This window comes from Colletotrichum navitas, assembly GCF_030913465.1.
Source record: "Colletotrichum navitas strain CBS 125086 chromosome Unknown LY79scaffold_58, whole genome shotgun sequence".
NCBI lineage: Eukaryota > Fungi > Ascomycota > Sordariomycetes > Glomerellales > Glomerellaceae > Colletotrichum > Colletotrichum navitas.
The window spans coordinates 67,418-87,546 of record NW_026850604.1 but is presented as its reverse complement, the minus strand read 5'-3'; the positions used below and the strand labels follow the sequence as shown (position 1 = coordinate 87,546).

The window sequence follows — 20,129 nt, the reverse complement described above, 5'->3', positions numbered from 1 at the left end:
GGGGGAGGGGGGAAAAGACTCGACCTTTATCCGAAGATATAGACGTATGAAAATCCCGGAGTTTCAAGAAAGTCTCCCGAGACCTTGGACCAACACCGAAGAGTATGTCGGTTTAAATGGATGAGAATGTCCCAATAACAGCACTTAAGTAACCGACGTTGCCTCTCGAGGTTCCCCATCTATGAGAGAGTGAGCGCTTCTAGTCCTGGAGATGTTCAGCCATTATGATATGCCACTCATGTCTCCAATGCGTGACGAGTTTACCTTGACCCAGATACTGATGTTTATTACAAAGCAAGCGAGGTATGCGGTCAAAGAGACTTTCTAGATTGCCTCACATGAGAGCATCGAGCGCCTTGTCCAACAAGGGTTAGCACCCAAAGTAGATTATTCAGGATTGAAACATTCTGATATAAATACCACGGGAGTGAATGGAAATGTTTCCACGAAGAAGCCGACCCAGGGTGTCGTCCGTTATGCGGAGTTCTTTCTGTTAGGGGGAAACGGATGGCATCGACTACTACGTGAAGGCCTTCCTTAGTACATGCAATCCTTTAAACATGAAGAAAGAAAAATATAGAAAAAAAAAGCACTGTTCAAATCACAATGTTGATAGCTACTACTTCCTTGGAATGATTGTGTGTGGACTGATAATGCTAGCCTGTCAGTTAGGTCATACCGACCGCGCGAACCGCACGACAAAAGGCTGCCGTTATGATCTTGGCTATGGGATAGGAAAAAATTGGCCAATGCTACTCCAGAAAAGAGATTACATACGAATCTAAGAGTCCTAGGGCCATTCCCAGGCCAAAGGCTGCAAGTGATGTTGATGACCCTGCTCAATGTTGTATTATGATGTGTCTCAGCAAATTTTCCGCGCGCGTACCCCTGAAGCGTTTGGGACATATAGGAAATTGCGGAACGGCCCGTCTATGGATGCTTTTTTTAATGGCAGTCGAGATCTCTGGGTGTGGTGAGGCGCTTTTTGCAGTCGGACGTTCCACGGGCATGGGGCCTGGCATAAGAACGCGTACGTTCCTTATCCACTTCGTCTCTGTATTTGATCAAAATGATACTAAGAAGACTTACTTTAGACTTCTCACGTTATTGAAAGCTCGACTGCAGGTTGGGCACTTGCGACTTCCGGAACTGGAGGTAAGACCACCATCACTCGACGTCGATGTGCCCCCGGACATGAGCGAAGACTTGGCAATCTTCGATGAATAGCCAAAGACTCCTTGACCCGCTCCATCCCTCGGGCCTGGTGAGGATTGCTCCTCGAGATTCGTAACAGTGCTGCCTGGTAGATGACCGAGCGCCCACTCCATAAAGTATGGGCGACGGCCCTGAGGCAGCTTGAACGACGACTTGACCCGACAAACCACCTAAGTCGTTCCCGTACAGTCGTGCTTCGTAGCTGAAGGTGTGCAATGAAACTTTGCTGCTGCTCCTTGTTTGTTCAGGTCTGTCAACAGGCTGGTGAGAGTAAATTCAATGTCAACTACTGACGATAGGTTTGGATATGGCATATCTCCTCTCATACTGTAGTCATCATCTGGAAACGAAATTGGAAAGGATGTAGAATTTCAAATCGTTTTTGGTTCCTATCTACTTACACAAACGTTGCTGCATCGATACTGCAATCCAGACATGTGTACATATACGGTGCGGGTGGGCGAGCTGCCCCACAAAGCAAAGACTTTTCTTCTTTTCCGTCCCGAAAAAACATGCCAGTTTTCCCATGGGGTATCTACCGTCAACGCCAGACCCAACTCAGACAAAATTCCTCCTTTCCAGATCCTTTGCAGACGTATCGTAAAGGGTACCAGCAAAAGCGATAGACCAGAAAGAGGTACAAACGGGAGGGGCGATAGTGGCTAAGTGCGTGCGAATCAGTAGTAGCCACGGCCCTTACCACGATTACGCCGGTGGTGGTTCGGGCCGCCCCAGCCACCGCCGCCGCCGCCGCCGCCGTCATGCCGCTTGTCACGGTGGTTGTTATGGTTGTTGTGATTATTGTGGTTCGGGCGCTCCGGCTCGATGGGAACCTCAACCTCGACCTCGTACTCCTCGTACTCGTCGCGATAATACGCCTCGACCTCCTTGCGCTCCTGACGGGCCTGCTCCGGGTCAAAGACGAAGCGCATCGTGCCGTCCTGGTTGCGTCCGTTGCGCTTAGCGCTGTTGCTACCAAAGAACGAGATATTCTTGAGGACCGAGACGCCATTGGATAGGTTCTCGTCCTCGCCGCCGTCGCAGTTGTTGCACCAGTGGGCATACCGTGCGAGGTTCGGAGTGTTGTCGACCTCGTTGTTAATGACGATCTTGACCTCGATGAACTTGTTCAGGTCGAACTTGTTGCCAAGCTTGGTGGACTTGCCGTGCTGCGTGTAGAGGTCGAGCAGGTCGAGCACGGTTTCGACCACGTTCTGGCGAGTCGTGTGGAATTCGGCGTAGTTGATCCGTTCGATCTTGTCCACCCCCTCGCCGAGGATTCGAGCGGTTAGCTCGAGCAAGCCCAAAGCCATGGCATAACTGGTCTGCTTGATCGGAGCGAAGGTCTTGTATAAATCCACGCTCATGTCCATCGCGATAGAGAAGATCTTCTTTGAGTCGGGGCCCATGATCTTCTTTGTGGCCTTGAGCAGAGCGGATTGGGGGTAACGGCAACGAAAGTCGAAGCCAACGGTTTCGAGGACCAAGCGCTCCAAGCCTATGATGATCTTGGAGGGTTGCTCAAACATCTGTAGGTGGGTTAGTCATAATCCCAACAGGCAGAGGGAGTTCTCTTCACGCACCTTGTCGTCCTGGGTCGTGGTATGGTCAGGGTTCTTAATGTTGTACGCAGCACATAGGAGCTCCTTGGACTTTTTGATGGTATCCTCAACCTTGCAAGCAAGGAAGAGCGCAGCCACGGCGGCATCCTGGTAGTTGTACTCGGCGTCACGAAACGACAGTCTGAACCAGTGGTAGTAGACGCAGGCGGTGTCGAAAGTCTTGACGGGGCTACAGAGAACAAAGTCAGTGTTACTGTCCGAGAAAAATTGCAGCAGGATAGGGCCCGGCGTACACATGTAACAAGGTTCGGATGTTATCGATGAGCTGTACACCTTGAAGACGGTAGTTATCCTCCCTGGCGGGATCACTCTTATTGTCTCGCAGCATGCGTCTCAATCTCTGTTCGCTGGTATACTGGCACGCCACTTGAATATGACCGGGGTGCGGCCCCTTCGAGGCCGCAGGCTCGGGGGTAGGCGTCGGGGCAGGGTTTGCAGCGCTAGCATTCTGCTGCGCCTTAGGGCCGGAAGGCGCCATCGTGATGTCGCCGTCACGTTCGACAGGACAGCCAGCTATGGTCTTGTCGCTGTCCTCGTTGTCCTCGTCGTTCCAGAGCGGACCTGTAGAATCGCTGGTACCCAGGCCGTCCTGATTGTCGTTACCGTCGTCGTCGGTCTTGGTATTGTTGTTGGTCTTGTCCTCGCCGTCGTCTACGTTCTTGTTCGTATGCGGAGCTGGACGGATGGGAGGTGTGATCCAGCTATAGTCCTCGAAGAAAACGTCGTCGCCGTCGAGTGGCAGGTCGAGGATGTGGTTGGGCGCAAGAAGTTCAATCTGTCTGCGCGTAGCCTCTGAGACCTTACGTCCCCAGTGCTTTAGAACGCCCAGGTAGATTTCCGTCAAAGTCGCGGTGGGGTGCGTGAAAGGTGCAGGAGCTGCATCGGAGGCGTGCCAGTCAACTCGTCCAGCAATGCGCACGGACCATGGTTGCCATCCAGGGTGGGTCACCACCAGGAGCCGGAGCCGAGGCGGGACGACCGAACAGTCTTGCCGGTACAAAACCCGGATCAGCTTGGGATGGCCACCCGCGCAGATGTCCAACACCTCGGTGCCCAAACCCCCGGGCGCCAGGATGTTACTTGGCACTGGATACCCATTGAGGGTGTCCATGTCATGCGGGATAGGCCCTGTTGCCATCTGTAATTGACCATGGCGTATCAGCAAGTGATTAAGGGAAAGCGCACAACCACAAGCGTCGGCTGAAAATGCAGCGGGGGAAGAACCTCCCGGGGGGGAAAAAAGACATCATAAGTTTGTATTGGCCATGGAGGGTAGTAGAGGTTGATTTCGGAAGCAAAATGTCGACGAATAACTCACCGCGTCGAAGGGGAAAATATGTCGCGTAGTTGGTCGGCAGACAGCAGCACATCGTCTTGACACCTCCAACTTCTGGTGGTCAGAGAAGGTATCGCGACGCGGCGGCGAGCTTTAGTCCTTCGAGATGATTCGCAAGGAGTGCAAAACTTCGAGGAGAGGGGTGAGTGATATCGGGCTGCTGGAGTCGGCGAGATGAGCGTGGATGGGCTCAAGAAGTATATATCGAAGGAAGAGACAGTGCTGAGAGAGCCTCAACGAGAATGAGGCTGACGATACACTGGGGATGAGGAAAAGAAGATGTCAAGGTATCAAAGGCGATTTTGTGTCTATTTTCCTGGGCAGGCTTTGGTAGGCTGCCCTCAAAAGGTAGGTACAATAATAATGGTCTTTCCCAAATGCGTTTCCGTTTCGCCCGACAGCCTCCGAGAACCCAAATCTTTGTTCACCTGGACGGTGTCGAGTGAAGAATGTGCGGCTGGCGAGCTCTGGGTCCCGAGTGGTATCTTCCGTGAGCACTGGGACACTCTCCCGGAGCAGTCAGCGGCCTAGACCGGATGTGCACATATGTGAAAGGGGGTATCTATCAATGGTGTTAGTGCTGTGCTAAGCTGTACGCCCTGAAGACGACAAGGTGTTGTAAGAACATCAGTGTTGCTTGGTTTCAATGTATAAACCCATTCTCGTCTCAAAACATTTGGGGAATGCAAATGATCAGGCAAGAGGTGAGGTAGATGGAAGAGAGTACAACTGATGAGTGTATATATGTACACCACGTACCATTTTCTCCATCTCGCAAGCCAAAACAGCAACACCGAGTAGAAATCCAAAGCCGATTTGCGTCAATGCCCCGTCAACAGGCGGTCCTGTTGGGTAGACGTTGAGTGACTACCCCGCTCACTCGGTGCCGCTCCATCACAACCTCTTCACTCGTCGCACGTGTCCGCCTGAGGGACCCGTCGGTCGATGGCCGGGACCTCGGGCGCAACGGTGTTGGGATCCAGTGTCGGGATCTTGAAGGTCTGGAACGGTGCTGCCAGAACGGCAACCGGGAAGAGAACGAGGAGAACCTTGGAGAACTGCATTTTGATGTATGGTGGTTTCTCAAAGGGGAAAAAAAGGACGTCTGGTAATCTGTGCGGGAGATGGAAATAGAAACGGCTGCAGATAGCCAACGTCTGAAGGGAGGAACGGACGAAGAGGGTGGATGTTCAAATTAGATAAAACTGGGCAACTCTGTCTTTGGTAATCCGTTCTTGATGGTAACTTGCTGCGTTTCATGTGCGGCCCAGGAAGCGATGGTCGTCGATACTTAAAGGGCGGGACGGCCCAACTTGCAACACCCCTGGCCTATCAATCAATAGCGGTTAAACGAACATGACGTCCAAGCCTAAGACCCCCCCTAAATATTGGTGGATCGACGTTACCCAGCCACGAGGCCATTCATGCACCCTTCGGTCGTCAGCGTCGTCAGCTGTCGAAGTACCGGGTGATGCTTGGTATACCCAGAGGGGCAGGGCTTGGGCGGGAGGCTTGGGAGTGGTTGCTTGAAACAAGGCCTTCCAAATCGCGTTTCAGAGGTCATGGAATCCCACCAGCCTGGGACCTACCTACCTGCCAACCATACGCCTGCTAGCGTGTGGTGGTCGGACGGGCCGCCGCCATCGACGTAGGACCCTCTAGTTATCGAAGTCGTCGTTCCAACAGGTTACTCTACCGTCCGAGAGCCCGACTAGCTCTGCAGAGGTCGACCGACACTAGAAGGCCCGGCGAGCATTGCCACCGCTCTAGGTGCCAGAAACAGAGAGCACGAGCAGTCGGACCTCTTCCAAGACTTTGACGGATGTTGACAGTAATGCCAAGGAGTCCGGCCATAGAGAGAACGAGCCTAAAGCCAGGCGAGATATCGAGGTTGGGGCTCCGTAACGCTCCTAAGCCACTGCATCTCGTGACTTTGGTGGCACGGACCATGACTGTCCTTTGCGTGCGCCACATGGCCCAGGTCACTCTGTCCGTGGCCAATGGGAAGCTTGAGTGATAGGGAGATAGAGAGCCCCGAGAGCTCACCCAGCCACCCACCTGTACGGATAGCGTCTGTGCCTTTGTGCCGTCAGCTTTCCCTCGTCACAGTTGCTTCCCCCTTTGGCAATTAAGCTCAGCGGACCTTCCGGACCAAGCTTCGCGTTTACCAAACTTCTTTTTATATATATTTTTTTTAGTCACAGAGTTAGTAGTTTAGGCACGGAGAAATCACAATACGAACGCAATGAAGTCTCTCTCCATTTCTAGGCTCCTCGCAGCTGGTTCCTTGGCCGCCGTCGCGTGCTCGGCCGCAACCCCCCAGAGACCCCTCTCCGACGACGCCTCCGACGACCACCCCATCCCTCTCGTCATCTGGCACGGCCTTGGCGACTCGTACGATGGCGAAGGCATCAAACAGGTGGGCGAGCTGGCCGAGGAGATCAACCCCGGCACCTTTGTCTACACAGTCAAGGTCGGCACCGACCCCAACACCGACCGGTCCGCCACCTTCTTCGGCAACGTGACGACCCAGCTCGAGCAGGTCTGCGAGGCCCTCGCCACGCACCCCATCTTGTCCACCGCCCCCGCCATCGACGCCATCGGCTTCTCTCAGGGTGGTCAGTTCCTCCGCGGCTACGTCGAGCGCTGCAACAGCCCCCCCGTGCGCTCCCTTGTCACCTATGGCAGTCAGCACAACGGCATCGTCGAGTTTAAGGCCTGCGGCGACTCCGACCTGCTCTGCAAAGGCGCCATGGCCCTGCTCCGCTTCAACACCTGGTCCGGCTTCGTCCAGAACCGCCTCGTGCCCGCCCAGTACTACCGCGACCCCGAGCCCGCCCAGTACGAAAAGTACCTCGAGTCGTCCAACTTCCTGGCCGACATCAACAATGAGCGCGAGCTCAAGAACGCCCGGTACAAGAAGAACCTCGCCAGCCTGGCCAACTTCGTCATGGTCATGTTCGAGGACGACACCACCGTCATCCCCAAGGAGACGGCCTGGTTCGAGGAGGTCAACGGCACCGAGAGCCTGCCGCTGCGCGCTAGGGCCATTTACAAGGAGGACTGGATCGGCCTCCGGGAGCTGGACCGTAAGGGTGCCCTGCGGTTCCGCCAGGTCCCTGGCGAGCACATGCAGCTGTCCCAGAAGAGCCTCAACAAGACCATCCAGGAGTTCTTTGGCCCCTACAAGAAGCACTTCGAGGCCGAGGCGAAACCCGGTTTCCTCACCGAGGAGTTGTAAGTTCGGAATCACGAAGCTTGATTGAGGGAAAATTATGGTTGGCGACAAACTGGTACGATCATGTTGAGACAAACAGGACACTCGGGGAGTAAAACGGGCAAAGTTGTACAGCACTAGTTTCTTTCTATCGATCAATCCTTAGCCACTCGAGTTAAAATGGTTATTTTGTTTGAACCAACGCCGTACGCCATAAAACCATGCATGGTATAATCCCGCACGTAAAACCGTCCGTCTCTTTTTCTTTTTCGGGTAAAGGGGGAGTCTTTTTTTGTTTCAAAGCATGGCAGAAAAGCGCTTTTTTTTTTTTAGTTGTCCAGGGCAGCCTTGGCCTTGGCCTTCTGCTTCTTCAGCTTTTCTTTGCGCTCCGAGATCTGCTTGTCGAGGACGTCGTCGTTGCTCTCGGGCAGCGCCTTCTGGGCAGCCTCCTTGGCGGCCTTCTTGGCCTTCTTGGCCTTAGGCTTGCTGCCGGCCTCCTCGTCGTCTCCTTCGGCGGCGGAGCCGAGAGACTTGCGCTTCTTGCCGACGTTGGCCTTCTCCTTGATGGCCTTGGCCTGCTCGCTGTCGTCGGCGACGATGTCCTTCTGCTCCAGCCAGAGCTCGTCCGTCAGCCAGACGGGCAGGGCGGCCGTCTCCTGGCCCTTGATGTAGATGCTCTTGACGTTCTGCCACTTTTGCGGCACCCACTTCTCGACGAGGGCGTTGACGACGGCCGTGGCGTTGTCGGCAACCTGGTCGGCGGAGAAGCCGGCGTAGCCTATCCGGATGGCGGTGTTGGTGGAGGGCGTCAGGCTGACGAGGGCGGCGCCGATGGCCTTCTCGATCTCGGCGGCGATCTCCTGCGGCGTGCCGGCGTTGACGGTGCCGGGGGCCTTCTTCTCCTGGGACTTGGCGCGCTTGCCGTCGGCGTCGCGGGGGGCCTTGGCCGAGAGGACGACGGGGACGGGCCTCTTGGCGGTGGTCTTGTAGAAGGTCTTGCCGAGGGCCTTGGGCAGGCGGCTGACGATGCGGTCGTCGGCGAGGAAGATGTCGTGCTCGGCGAAGAGCTTGCGCTGGGCCTCGTACTGCTTGAACTTGGACTTGAGGTGGGCGAGGTCGACGACGCGGGTCACGCGCTTGCGTAGGGCCTCGGGGAACTCGTCCGAGGCGACGATGTTCTTGTAGGCTCGCTGGGGATCGGCGGTGATGAGGCATATCGTCGACTCCTCGTCCGTGTTGAGCGGGTGCGGCAGGGTGATCTTGCCGGGCTTGAGGCGGGCGCTGTCGGCGATGTGGCGCTTCGTCGTGAGAGTCAGCCAGATGGGCTGCTGGGCGACGTTGGCCTCCTCATCGTCGAGGTCGGCGAGCAGGTTCTTCTTTCCGGATTCTGCAGACTTTTCCTTGGCGGCCTTCTTGATATGAGCCAGGAGAGCTTTGGAGGCCTTCAGGGTCTTGTGGTTTTTTTTTCGCACATGTTAGCTGCGCGCGGTCTTCGGGGAGGCGGGTGGGCGGCTTGCGCAAAGCGGCAGACGGCGACGGAAGCGGAGTTGGGAATTTACCTGTTCGGGATCAATTGAGGGAACGACATCCTTGGATGCGACGGCGACAGTCTTTGAGGGGGCCATGACTACGGTTGACGGGTGGGAGGCTCGTCTGGTGTTCTGGCTGTAAATGTCGGGATGTACAATCTCTGCCGATACAGAGAGATGTGGTGGTGGGGGCAACCAGAATCTTTAGACGGTCGTCCAGAATTTTTTTGTTGCAGGGATCAGGTGTAATCGGCGGATCCAGAGCGCCGGTGCCGACGGGTCCGTGCACGCCGCTGACCGAGGTGAAGGTCTCGGTGAAGGCCGGTGTTTAACCGCAGCCATCACGCCGGTGGGCTTGACGTGGATTTCGGTAAACCGTCACAGCTGCCCAATACAGTATCATGGGGCTGTTGTCGAGCAAAGGGGCTTTTCGGAATCTCACGGCTTGGTTGACATAAGATTGGTGTCCAATTGCAAGCGCGAATATTCACTAGTCTTGACGCGTTCAGTGGTTTTGATACCGCGTTATAGAGTGCAGAGGCGGCACGCCAATCATCCAACTCTGACACTCCCAACGCCGAGATGCGCGCGTTCAGACTGCGTCTTGCTGACTTTTTCCCAATGCAAAATGCAAAATCGTCTGGATGAGCCTTTGCGTACCAATCAAGGCTGGTTATACCGATGTACATTACATCAGTTGGTGCTGACACGGGCCGTGGTGTAGTATGCAGCCGTGTCTCAGTCTGAAAACGGGGCCTCAGCAATGTGCAAGACTCTGAAAGTGTGGGCAAGTAGGCTGTGGGCCGGACTCCCTCTGCGTCCATGCACTTTCATTCCAATTGGAAGTGCCGGGACCGTCTTTTTTTTAATGTCTCTTCTTTTTTTTTGTTTGTCAAAAGCCTCAGCGGGCTCTGGTTTGTGCGTGTATGAGAGAGGGAGACGAGAGCGCGACTTGGGTTAGCGATGTGGGGTGGACGCGGTGATGGATGGACGGTTCGGGAGACTGGGGGCTCAGCACGGGTCGGGTGGTGTCTAGACAGCTCATTTCCCCCACGGCTAGTCAGCTTCATACAGGACGCGTTGGAACACGACTTGACAAAAAAGGCAACCAAGTGCGTTGAGCAAGGGATGAGGGACCACTGTGACAAAGACGTGATGGAGGAGAGCACACAGGGTAGGTATCGTATGCAGGTGATTAATATATCACCAGCCAAGGGTTCCCGGGTGGCAGCACTCTACGCGAGGAAACACGGTTCTTGATGGCTCGTTTCAACCCCTTTGGCGCGCATTACATACCGGCCTGGCACGAGGATAGGCTTTCTGTTTTTGATTTATCTACTTGGAGCTTTGGCTCGGCTCTCGCATCCCAGTCGCTGGGGATCGGGCTCAGTCTCACAGGGCGGTGGAAACAGGTTGGAATTGGACATGCCCGTGGCAGGGAAAGGGAAGGCAGATATACCAGAGAAGGGAGAAGGCCGCGCTGGAGGGCCAATGAGTTTTGGAAGTTGGACGAGAACCGGAGCAACATGGTGATTTGGGTGTGAGCCACAGGGATGGGATGGGTAGAATATCAGGGAACAGGATGGTTGTGGAATGCATGGCTCTGCCTGATAGAGCGATAGATACTCAGCCAGCCAAGCAACGCGCCGGCAATAGTAACGTAAATCGCTTTACTCTTACCAAGTAGTACCTATGTATGTACCTTTGGACCAGGCTTTGGCTTGCCGGGGTTGACAGTTAGGGCGAGTGGGCTGGCTTTCTTTGTGCGCGTCTGGTTTGCTTTGTCTGCGGCAGCTAATTAGGTTCTTCAGCGTTGTCCGTCGTTAGATAGGTGCAGATCGAGCCCCACCGTATGTATCCGTAGGGACTAGGAAGGATGATGAATGCTGACCATCGGCTCATCGGGCAAAGAGCCTGTGCGTGCGTGCGTGCGTGCGTGCGTGGTGTATGTAAGAGAGACGCGCAGCGGAAGTGGGACTGCGACTCGCGAGTCTTGGGTTTTCCTTCCTCTCTTGCTCTCTTTCTCTCTCTCTCGCCCTGTGTATCCGTGGTTAGTGGAGACCGAGACATGATTTCAGGGAGGCTGGATCGGCGAGACTCAACGTTGGAAGAGGGGCATAACGACGGTTGTATCCAGCCAGAGGATTGCAGGTTTTGCACGGGATGGCTGGAGATCAAAATGGCGGTCTACACGACATGACTTATGGGAAAAGAAAGAGTTGCAAGTGACGGAAGAGAGACTGTATGTCTGCACAGTCTCATACAACTTCCGATACTAGCTAGGTAGGAGACAGACAGAATGACAGACCGATTGACAGATGGGCAATTAAACATGGATGTCAGTGATGCAAGCCAAGTGCCCGCTAAAGGCTCAGACAATGAATGGCCCACGTTCAGCGACCATGGCCTGGAAACACGGTCGGCTTTAGCGTTCCTACCCGCTGTAGTCAGCTACAAGCTCGCTGTAAGTCAGTCTAGTCCCGGCGGGTACGCGGCCGCCAACCCCACACCAAGCACAAAAGTCAGCACGGTGCTGCACAATTAATTCCTCGACACCAACCAGCGCGCGCCAACTACGCGGAGGGGAAGGGACGTGGACGCGCGAGAGACACGCTTCGCTTTTTTGGCAGGGCCCCTCAAAAAGGTCCAGGGCCGCACCTCTGGGTCGCCTTTCATCAGACCTGCAACCACTTCGACTCTTTTTTTCTTCTCACTCCCTTCCTTTTGCTAGCTAGGTAAGGTAATGAGTGTGGCCTTGGATCCTGCAGACCCTTCTTCAGCAGATTGATTCTTTGTTGAAGCTTCTCTCTCTCTCTCTCTATATCCTATCCTCCTCTTTGCCTACTCGCCTACCTACCCACCTGCCTTACTGTATATCCTTCCGCCCATCACCACTCGTGGCCCCCCTGCCAGGAAGAGAGCCACTTACACGCTTACCCCAACGACGCCAGCGACTCACGTCCGAGCTGACAAGCGACACCCGCGCCGAGAAAAACGCGCCCAATCTGCAACGCGGTGGAAGGAGAACAAGATATAATAAAAAAAAAGAAGAAACAAAAAGAAGGATTGAAGAAGGACATCTCAAGGAAGAAACCTTTCTATACAAGGACTGGTCATCGCTTTGGGGACTTTTATCTTTCTTCCAATATTCTGCTGCTGCCTGGGCATGTCGTTGCCGCTGCAATGATGGACTCGTCACCCCAATCTACTAAGCTCCAGGAGCCTATGCTCCCTCTGGCCGGCACCAAGCGTTCCGCCCCGAGCCTTCTGCCGGCATTCGAACCTCTCTCCTCCTCGCCGGGCTTCCCTCGACCTTCCAAAAGACAAGCCAGACCCGGTTCTGTGGGAGGACCCAACGCGTATCTCAAGTACCCCACGCCCATCCCGACCTCGAGCACTGGCATCCTCTCATCTTCACCACCCCGCGTCCACCAGAGACCAGCCGGCTCCTCGCGAGCTCTCTCCTCCGCCTCCGAACGCACCCCCCTCGGCGCTGTCGCCTCCATTGAATTGAACGCCAATGGCGAGACTCTGCTCATGGGCCGCTCTAGCAACTCGTCCCACTACCAGCTGTCCGCCAACCGTCTCGTGTCCCGCGTCCACGTCAAGGCGCGATACGTGCCCGCCCCTTCGGCATTGGAGCCCAACAAGATTGAAATCATTTGCAACGGCTGGAACGGAGTGAAGCTGCACTGCCAGGGCCGGACATGGGAGCTCCTCAAGGGTGATTCCTTCACCTCCGAGACCGAAGGCACCGAAATCATGCTCGACGTCCAGGATTCCCGCGTCATGATCCAATGGCCGAAGCGAGACCGCCGTGATCGTCTCGCAAGCCCCGACGACTCGGCCTGGGGTGACTCGCCGCCCCGCTCCGCCGCCCGTGCTGTTGCCGACCTTCTCGAGTCGAGCCCCCTGCGCCGCCCCTCGCGTATCGAGTCCCCTGAATCACCCACGCCCGCGCACCTGTCAAGCTCGCAAAGGCTTCAGGCCCTTCTTCCCACCGATGACGGCGAGGTTCACATCTACGAGGACTCCAATGCCGAGGAGCCGGAGCTGCCCAAGCTAGTTGAATCCACCACTATTGTCGGCGAGAGCTTCGCAACCGAGGCCACCAACTCCTTCTCCTCCGAGCTTAGTGAGCCCGAGGATGTCAACGATCCAGATGAGGAGAACGACCCCATTGTCCACTCTTTCGGCCCCTTCGGCGCAGACATCTCCAATCGCCTGGCCTCCATCACCACCGCATCTCCCAAGTTCCCGTCCTTTAAGCGGTCAGGCCTGTCCACGATCCACGACGACGCCAATGCCCCCAACCCCTCCAGCCCCATCTCGGCACCGCCAAAGTCAATGAAGGAGGAGGACGATGACGATGGGGAACCGAGGAAGGCGCAGCCCCCTTACGAGAACCCCGCTGTGCGCAACCACGTTGTCAACCAGCTCGCCTTCTCCCGTCTGTCGTCCAACCCGCTGTCGACCATCATGAACAACCTGCCGTCCGAGGAGAAGAAGGGCCTCACCAAGGATCAGCTGCGAAGCCTGATCGAGGCCACGGCGTGCATCGGCATCATCCAACGCCAGGGCAAGGATGCCGCTGGTCAGCCCCTCGAGAGCGAGTACTACTACGTCCCCGAGTTCGACGACGACGATCAGCGCCGTCTCGCCGTGACCGACGGACTACGCAAGCCCAGTTTGAGAGCGTGTCGAAAGCAGCACAAGGTGAGCCATAGTGGGTCGAGGGCACGTTTCGAGCAAGTTGGAACTAATATTGGCTGTTTAGCAATACTACTGGAAGCGCCCACGCACACCCTGAGCCGCACCTGTTCAGGCTTTTATGCCATATCTTCTGCTCCTACGCCCTTGCATTGCTTGAAGTGAGCCGAGCCATGCTGATGCCATGCACAGCATGGCCTCTAGACTATACTCACTACCCGAACCCTCCCTCCCACTATCTATACCTCGGCTCCTAGAGGGACCCTTGGGCAAAAAACACTCGTGTGTTACCGATTGCATAGCGCAAGGCGTTCTTCTTTTATCAACTTCACCTTGCTGTTTTTGTTTTGTTTTGTTACTCTCGTAGCACTATTGTACGATCAAACCATTTTATACCTCTGGGTGGGCACTCTTATTTTTATCCCAAAGATTCCCACAAACACACCCTTGCCTACAACCCCACTATTAGATGAGAGACGCGTCATGCCCCGAGCAATCCAGGTAACGATTTGGAGTGAGGGGTATGTCCGGTTTTTTTTGGTTGTTGATTTTAGTCGTTCTGTTCGTCTTTTTTTGCTGCACTTTGCTTTGATGCGTTGGAAGGGGGAATGAAAGATGGAACATGAATTGGATGGGGCGGTGAGGCGTCGGCCAAACGCAGGAATGAAAATGATGGTTGGATGGTACGTACGGAGGGTGAGGGTTTGAAAAGCGGACGAACCACGCCAGTATCAGAAAGGACCGATGAATAAAACAAATGTTCTTCCATGTGATATGGACCGGTTCGCATGGTGGTGCCATGCTAAGGGTGTGTGGTGTGTGTGTGTGTGTAGAAGTTGCATGTGTCAACAGCCGATTCCGTTGCGAGTCCGCCATGCTGCCGGGTCTGGAGATGCTCCGGGACGAGGTTCATGCGCGTCCAGCTCGCGTCTGCCAACACCCGACCAAAGCTCCTGTTCGTGCCTCGAGCGTCTGTTTTACGGCGTGCTCTTCCACCACTCGACCGTGTTAACATACCAGCTGTGAGCAAGAGCCATTTGCCGCCCGTCACGAGAGCGAGGCTCGTCGACTCCTGTCCAAGCTCATCCATCCAAAGTGAAGCCAGCCTACCTACCTAGGCAAGCGAGCGAGGTCGTCCCGCTTCCGTCCGGAGCTCCTGTGGGGCCTAGAAACCCCACGGCGCGTGCGCACGGTCCACATAGTGCCGATAACGCCCGATAAGGTTAAACAAAAAGAGACCTAAGGAAAATGTCCCGTGGTCGGCGGCGGGCCCACCCCGGGGGGGAAAAAAGGGTCTCGACCACGTCTTACCCCGCAATGACGGCAGCGTGCGGCCAGTCTACGGGAGCCTCACCTCATCCTGCGTACCTAGCATGTCTCTCGCCTCACGTTCGCTCCTCCTCCTCTCCCCCCTTCCCAAGTAAGAGCGGACGAGTAGTATACAATGCAATACGGGGAAAGTAGTGAAGACTAAGAATTCCAGTGCGACCCACTCTTTCTCGAGGGTTAAGTTGGTCAAGACCGGGGTTCTAAGTTCCAGTGAACACATTGTAGGGCCTGAGAAGCGTCACACCGGGAAGAGCATGGGCTTGAAACTCTCGTCTCCCCCTCCCCGCCTCCATGGTCGACGGATGGAGGAGGTGTGGACGTCTGGTGTGCAAGTGTACCTAGTGTAAGTAGCAACGGACCCGGTGCTCTTCTAATGGGAGGTGGCGAAACCCCCCTTCCCTCCGCGCCCCCCCCGCTCCATCCATCGCGCGGTGGAGGCAAGCGAGCTATGATGCTATACGCGTGATCGTCGTCCGATGCGTTTGTGCGGCCACCGCCGTCGCTACGTCAACAGCGCCCCCCCTCCCGAGAGGGGAGGGTCTAGTCGAATCTTTACCCAACGCAGATGGCTCGGTATCTTGGAGATATGCATCCTGTCGCAAGGATCTTATAACTACTATGTAAAAAAGCAGGGTGGTATGAGGGGGGTAGGGTCGTCTTTGGTGTGCTGGCGCCGGGTGCTACTGCACGGGTAGAAAAATAAAATTAAAAAAAAAAAAACCGAGACCGATCGTCGTAGGACAGAGGTGTTTGGGCACGAAAGAAGAAGAAGAAAAAGAGGAGGAGGTGGAGGTGGTGGTGGTGGTGTGAGTGAACCAGTGGTCTGGCTAAGACCTCGAAGGTGTACTGGACCCTGAAGAAAGCCAACCACGACGACCCCGAGGAATGAGCTTCCTTCATCTCAGGTCTTTCCTGGGGAAGTTAAATAGGTGCAAAGATCCGTCCTTCCTCCTCGTACGTTCCCTCACCTGACCCTTCCACCCCAAATCACCCGTTTATCGTGTGGTAATAAAACCTACATTCCAAAACCACCTGGATATAAACATACCAACCTCTCCCGCCACCATTCTCCAAACGTCCTCCATAACCAGTTGTTCGAACAAAAACCAAAAAGACACCAACAAAAACACCCAAAACCACAGAACATCTTTCCCGCCCAAAAACCCAGGCAAACAGAACAAAGTCCTCTCCAAACATGTCATCCGAGCAGACGCCCCGCACCGCCGCCGCCGCCGCCGCTTCCGCAAACACCAACACCACCCCCGACACCTCACACTACACCACGGCCTCGCACGCCACCTCGGCGCCGCCCCAGATCGTCGAGCGCACCAACAGCTGGAAGCCCTCGTTCGGCCGCCGCCAGAGCTGGAACCCGGAGGACCAGAAGCGCGAGCTGCAGATGAGCCACATCGACGACGTCAAGACCGGACCCGGCTTCACCGAACGCGCCTAGAGATTGGGTGGGGGTCTCCGTGTTTTTTCCAAGGAAACCAGGCTGCCGTCCATTGTTTGCTCGACCAGATCGCGCGCGCGTGCCGGGCCCTTAACCGCATGTGGTAATTTGAAAGTTAAGGAAAACACGAGGAAGGATGCACTGGTTGGAACGGCTTTGTGTATTAAGAGACTGCCTGTCAATGGGTCGAAGAACCGGACGGCGGATTTGGTAGTTTGATGGAGGAAAGGCACGGCGCTAAAAAATATTTATCAACGAGAAGCATACCTGTACTGTTTGGGTCAATAGCATCAATTCACATTAGCTGCGTTCCTATGTCGTTGATTCCCAACCATCTCGCGGCTCATCATGCCTATACAAGGTGTGGTGATGTCATTCTCGGGTAGCTGGACTCAGAAGAAAACCAACGCATCATTGAGAGCACTATTGATACAAGTAAATAAAATCTGGCTCGCCCGCATCGTTGCCGATTCCCACACCTGATGTTTGCATGGGCCCCATCCTAGCCCGATGAGCCCCCACAAGCTACCGCTGAAAGACAGTCGCAGAATCCCCTTAAAAACCCTTAGGGCCCCTGCCGTCGCTGCCCCCAGTCGTGAAGTACTCTCCAACGACACCAATCGCATAAGAAATCCCGCCGACCCAGGCAGCCCCAAGAACAACCTTCTTGGCCCTGCTGCGTTTCGGAGGTCGAGGCGGCTCGAAATCCTGGCTGTCGCAGGAAATCGTGTTCCGTCTCCTTACCGGGCTTAACGGGGGTGGGGGCTTTTCTGTTGTCTCCGCTCCGGGGTAATCATAGTTGAGGTAGCCTGTAGGACTGGAAGAGTAAGCGCTTGGTACTACGGGGTCGCTCCCCATCATGTCGATGGGGTTCACCTTTGGCGCCTTGTACGTCGTCGGCTTTTCGATCACTGGGGCGAAGGAAGCAGTCGTCTGCCCTTTCAGGGCCGTCTCTGCCTCGCGGACTTTGCGGAAGACCAGGACATCTCCGCTTCCGGATACAATCTCGTACCCTTCTCTCTGTAGAGTGCTAAAGTAAGGGAAGAACTTGGTCGGGTTCGACAAGCGGAGGAGAACCTCGGCCGGAGTCAACGGTGTGGTGCTGTCTGGAACAACAGACGTAGTCTCAGCCGTGCTAATGGCTTGCATGGTGGGGTCGTACGCAAGAATCTTGTAGATGGTTGGCTCGCGAACAGTGTCGGCGGCAGTCGAAGACACCACACCCTCATCCTTGGCGGCCAAAATGGCATCCTGAGCCGAGGATCCGGTATTGGCCGAACCATCGGACACCGTACCATAAGATCGCACGTAGGCGGGCCAAGTTTGCTTGCTACCAGTCTCCTCAGAGTAGCTCAGCTCGAGGCCCTGCGGCTCTTTCGAGTACGAGTCAGACTGACCCTTTTTGCCTGAAAACCGGGTCGATGTCGAAGCAGATGATCGGTCCAGGGCTGGCTCCAACCTTGGAAAACTCTCATCGAAAGAGGCTGCCTCAGCCTCGTCCGGTTCGACACTCTGGCTCTTGCTATTCTCTCCCTGACTCTCCGCAGCTGCCACAATGTTGTTCCAGGACCCCGAAAAGTCCTCGGGGAAATCTCTCACATAGTTTCCGGTGAGCTCTGCCTCGTCTTCCCTGGCCGGAATGTGACCCCAGACTTTGCTTTTGGAGTTCCGTAAAGCAACACGAGCAGCTCTGCTAGAAATATCCCAGTTCACTTCATATCGGGGAAGGTCGGCCTCCAAAATCTGTCTGTTTGTCGTGCTATACTCCCTTCGGGACTGGCCAGAAGATGTTGGGATCTTGGCTCGGACGTCGCTAGCGCGAAGTAGATCCAAATCGTCGGCCCTCTCCTGCTCTGTCACCCGACTGTATGCGATGCGTCTGTTCGCCTTGGCGGCGATCTCCTCATCAAAATCACTCAGACCCTTGGACACAGGGTCGATGATCTCGGCGGGCTGGCCATCAGGCTCGTTATAACGGTAGGATTGGTACTTCTTGGCCTCATCGAAGGTCGCCTGATCCCAGTCAGGCCTTGGACGTTGGCTCTCAGGCTCGTTGTATTGAATGGGTTGGTGCTTAGCCGCATCTCCAGGCTCAACTGCAGCAACCACTCCCTCTGGGGGTGGCGCAGTACCTCTGTCGAATTTCTGAGAGTATGTTTCAAGGTCCTTGTACTGCTTCGAGGCCTCCTCTGGGTGCATCGGCGGCTTTCCATGCGGCTCGTTCCAACCGTTGGGGTTGTATTGATCAAGGTCTGTATATGCCTTGGATGCCAACTCAGGGTGAATAGGAGCCTGGCCATGAGGCTCGTTCCACGTCACGGGGCCATATTTGTCCAAGTCCGTATATGCCTTGGAAGCTTCTTCGGGATGCATCGGGCGCAGCCCGGAAGGCTCGTTGAAAGCTTGTGGGCCATATTTGTGGAGGTCGTCATAATCCTTCGACTTTTCCTCAGCACTACGAGGGCGCAGGCCTTCAGGTTCATTGAAACCGCTCGGGCCGTACTTATGTAGGTCGTCATAGGGCTGCGCCTCTTCCAGAACATCCTTCTCGTTGTGCATGATTGGACCATATTTATCCAGGTCTGAATACCGTTCGCGCGCCTCCGGAACTTGTGCACTTTCGTTGTGCATGACCGGGCGGTACTTGTGTAAGTCGTCATAGGGTTGCGTCTCTTCCGGAATATCCTTCTCGTTGTGCATGATTGGACCATATTTGTCTAGGTCTGGATACTTGCCAAGATCCTCGTATTTGGGGACGGAAACCGACTCTTCCACAATCTCACTGAGGCCTACTGGCTTGTACTTTGCCAGATCGTCGTATTGCGGTTTTTCGGAAAGCTCTTGAGCGTCAAGTTTCTCATCCATGACAGGCTTGTACTTGTCGAGATCCGCATATTGCGGGGTCCCCGCAACTCCATCGGTGGAGCCGGCGTCGGCCCAGGGGGCACTGTCAAGCGTGACATTGCCATAGTGCTTGAGCTCGTCAGCGGGTGGAACCCCATCTGGGAAGAAAGGTTCTTGAGCATCCTTCTTTGAAGAGTTGTCAAAGACAGATTGGGGTATATGTGACGAGTGAATCTTTCTGTTTGTGATGGGGTCAATTTCAGAGTGGACGTCTCTGCTGAGGGAGGCCGTTGACTTGTTTCTGATCTGGCTCCCGAGATAGTTGCGAATGTTTTGCAAAGGGCTCTGCCACAAGTCATACTCATATGGTCCAGCGTGCTTGCGGGTAAAGAGGGAATTGATGGCGCTTCGCTCAACGTCCTCAATGTTCTGGCCAGGCCGGGCGCCCGAAGTGTCGTTCGATCCATTCTTCTTTATATCATCCTCTCTCACGCATCTTCCGTTCGAGCGGGTGTGGCCGTTCCTGATCCAGAACTGTGCCATCATCTTCTTCATCACGATTCTTGAATCTTGAGCACGCGAATTTGGATCCCAAGACAGCTTTCGAGTGATTGACTCCATGTGCTTGTATTTGATAGTGTGCTGACGGCGTCGCAGCTGACGTTGGAGCTCGGGGCCCAAGTATGACCACGCGCCGAAGCGGAAGCTTCGAGTTTGTCCATAGTGGCTCGCTTTCATGGGCGCTGGGTTCGAAGGGACCAGAGCTCTGACTGCGGAGGCCCTTCCAGCATGGAGGCCGCCCGCGCAAGGCGAGGCGCGGGAAGCGGTCGTGAGCATGACAGTGGCGTTGGGCTTTATTTCTTTACCATGCTTC

The 20,129-nt window shown here is 55.2% G+C and overlaps 8 protein-coding genes across 8 annotated transcripts; 2 read left to right on the top strand and 6 right to left on the bottom strand.

Annotated features, from left to right (window-relative positions):
• Nucleotides 1–1,892: 1,892 nt before the first annotated feature.
• LY79DRAFT_521451 (C-type cyclin) lies at nucleotides 1,893–3,948 on the bottom strand (the record flags this gene model as incomplete). The annotated part of the gene is made up of 3 exons (XM_060555352.1): nucleotides 1,893–2,744; nucleotides 2,799–3,006; nucleotides 3,071–3,948. 3 exons carry the CDS (start codon nucleotides 3,946–3,948, stop codon nucleotides 1,893–1,895), a joined length of 1,938 nt encoding a protein of 645 aa, XP_060411185.1.
• Nucleotides 3,949–4,597: 649 nt separating this feature from the next.
• On the bottom strand, nucleotides 4,598–5,237 carry LY79DRAFT_592404 (uncharacterized protein; the record flags this gene model as incomplete). Its single annotated transcript, XM_060561415.1, has 2 exons — nucleotides 4,598–4,735; nucleotides 5,109–5,237. 2 exons carry the CDS (start codon nucleotides 5,235–5,237, stop codon nucleotides 4,598–4,600), a joined length of 267 nt encoding a protein of 88 aa, XP_060411184.1.
• Nucleotides 5,238–6,228: 991 nt separating this feature from the next.
• LY79DRAFT_562362 (palmitoyl protein thioesterase) lies at nucleotides 6,229–7,578 on the top strand. Its single transcript, XM_060558467.1, has one exon. It carries the CDS (start codon nucleotides 6,419–6,421, stop codon nucleotides 7,412–7,414), a length of 996 nt encoding a protein of 331 aa, XP_060411183.1. The 5' UTR covers nucleotides 6,229–6,418; the 3' UTR covers nucleotides 7,415–7,578.
• LY79DRAFT_562361 (ribosomal protein L1p/L10e family-domain-containing protein) lies at nucleotides 7,579–9,102 on the bottom strand. Its single transcript, XM_060558466.1, has 2 exons — nucleotides 8,950–9,102; nucleotides 7,579–8,841 (listed from the first exon to the last, which is right to left on the bottom strand). The coding sequence occupies exons 1-2, from the start codon at nucleotides 9,013–9,015 to the stop codon at nucleotides 7,720–7,722; spliced, it is 1,188 nt and encodes a 395-aa protein (XP_060411182.1). The 5' UTR covers nucleotides 9,016–9,102; the 3' UTR covers nucleotides 7,579–7,719.
• A 592-nt stretch (nucleotides 9,103–9,694) lies between these two features.
• Nucleotides 9,695–10,092, bottom strand: LY79DRAFT_562359 (uncharacterized protein). The gene has a single exon (XM_060558465.1). The coding sequence runs from the start codon at nucleotides 9,987–9,989 to the stop codon at nucleotides 9,750–9,752; it is 240 nt and encodes a 79-aa protein (XP_060411181.1). The 5' UTR covers nucleotides 9,990–10,092; the 3' UTR covers nucleotides 9,695–9,749.
• A 2,010-nt stretch (nucleotides 10,093–12,102) lies between these two features.
• LY79DRAFT_592401 (transcription factor Tos4) lies at nucleotides 12,103–13,729 on the top strand (the record flags this gene model as incomplete). The annotated part of the gene is made up of 2 exons (XM_060561414.1): nucleotides 12,103–13,635; nucleotides 13,697–13,729. The coding sequence occupies 2 exons, from the start codon at nucleotides 12,103–12,105 to the stop codon at nucleotides 13,727–13,729; spliced, it is 1,566 nt and encodes a 521-aa protein (XP_060411180.1).
• Nucleotides 13,730–13,944: 215 nt separating this feature from the next.
• On the bottom strand, nucleotides 13,945–14,691 carry LY79DRAFT_315107 (uncharacterized protein). Its single transcript, XM_060552367.1, has one exon. The coding sequence runs from the start codon at nucleotides 14,503–14,505 to the stop codon at nucleotides 14,095–14,097; it is 411 nt and encodes a 136-aa protein (XP_060411179.1). The 5' UTR covers nucleotides 14,506–14,691; the 3' UTR covers nucleotides 13,945–14,094.
• Nucleotides 14,692–16,966: 2,275 nt separating this feature from the next.
• LY79DRAFT_521325 (uncharacterized protein) lies at nucleotides 16,967–19,993 on the bottom strand (the record flags this gene model as incomplete). Its single annotated transcript, XM_060555340.1, has 1 exon — nucleotides 16,967–19,993. The coding sequence occupies one exon, from the start codon at nucleotides 19,991–19,993 to the stop codon at nucleotides 16,967–16,969; it is 3,027 nt and encodes a 1,008-aa protein (XP_060411178.1).
• Nucleotides 19,994–20,129: the final 136 nt, after the last annotated feature.

What these genes read in the sequence shown, in the direction of transcription:
- LY79DRAFT_562362 (XM_060558467.1), top strand. Translation starts at nt 6,419, where the DNA reads ATGAAGTCTCTCTCCATTTCTAGGCTCCTCGCAGCTGGTTCCTTGGCC.
- LY79DRAFT_562361 (XM_060558466.1), bottom strand. Translation starts at nt 9,015, where the DNA reads ATGGCCCCCTCAAAGACTGTCGCCGTCGCATCCAAGGATGTCGTTCCC. An exon ending in CCTCAATTGATCCCGAACAG is followed by an intron (nt 8,842 to 8,949) that starts GTAAATTCCCAA and finishes AAAAACCACAAG; the next exon opens with ACCCTGAAGGCCTCCAAAGC.
- LY79DRAFT_562359 (XM_060558465.1), bottom strand. Translation starts at nt 9,989, where the DNA reads ATGAAGCTGACTAGCCGTGGGGGAAATGAGCTGTCTAGACACCACCCG.
- LY79DRAFT_315107 (XM_060552367.1), bottom strand. Translation starts at nt 14,505, where the DNA reads ATGGCGGACTCGCAACGGAATCGGCTGTTGACACATGCAACTTCTACA.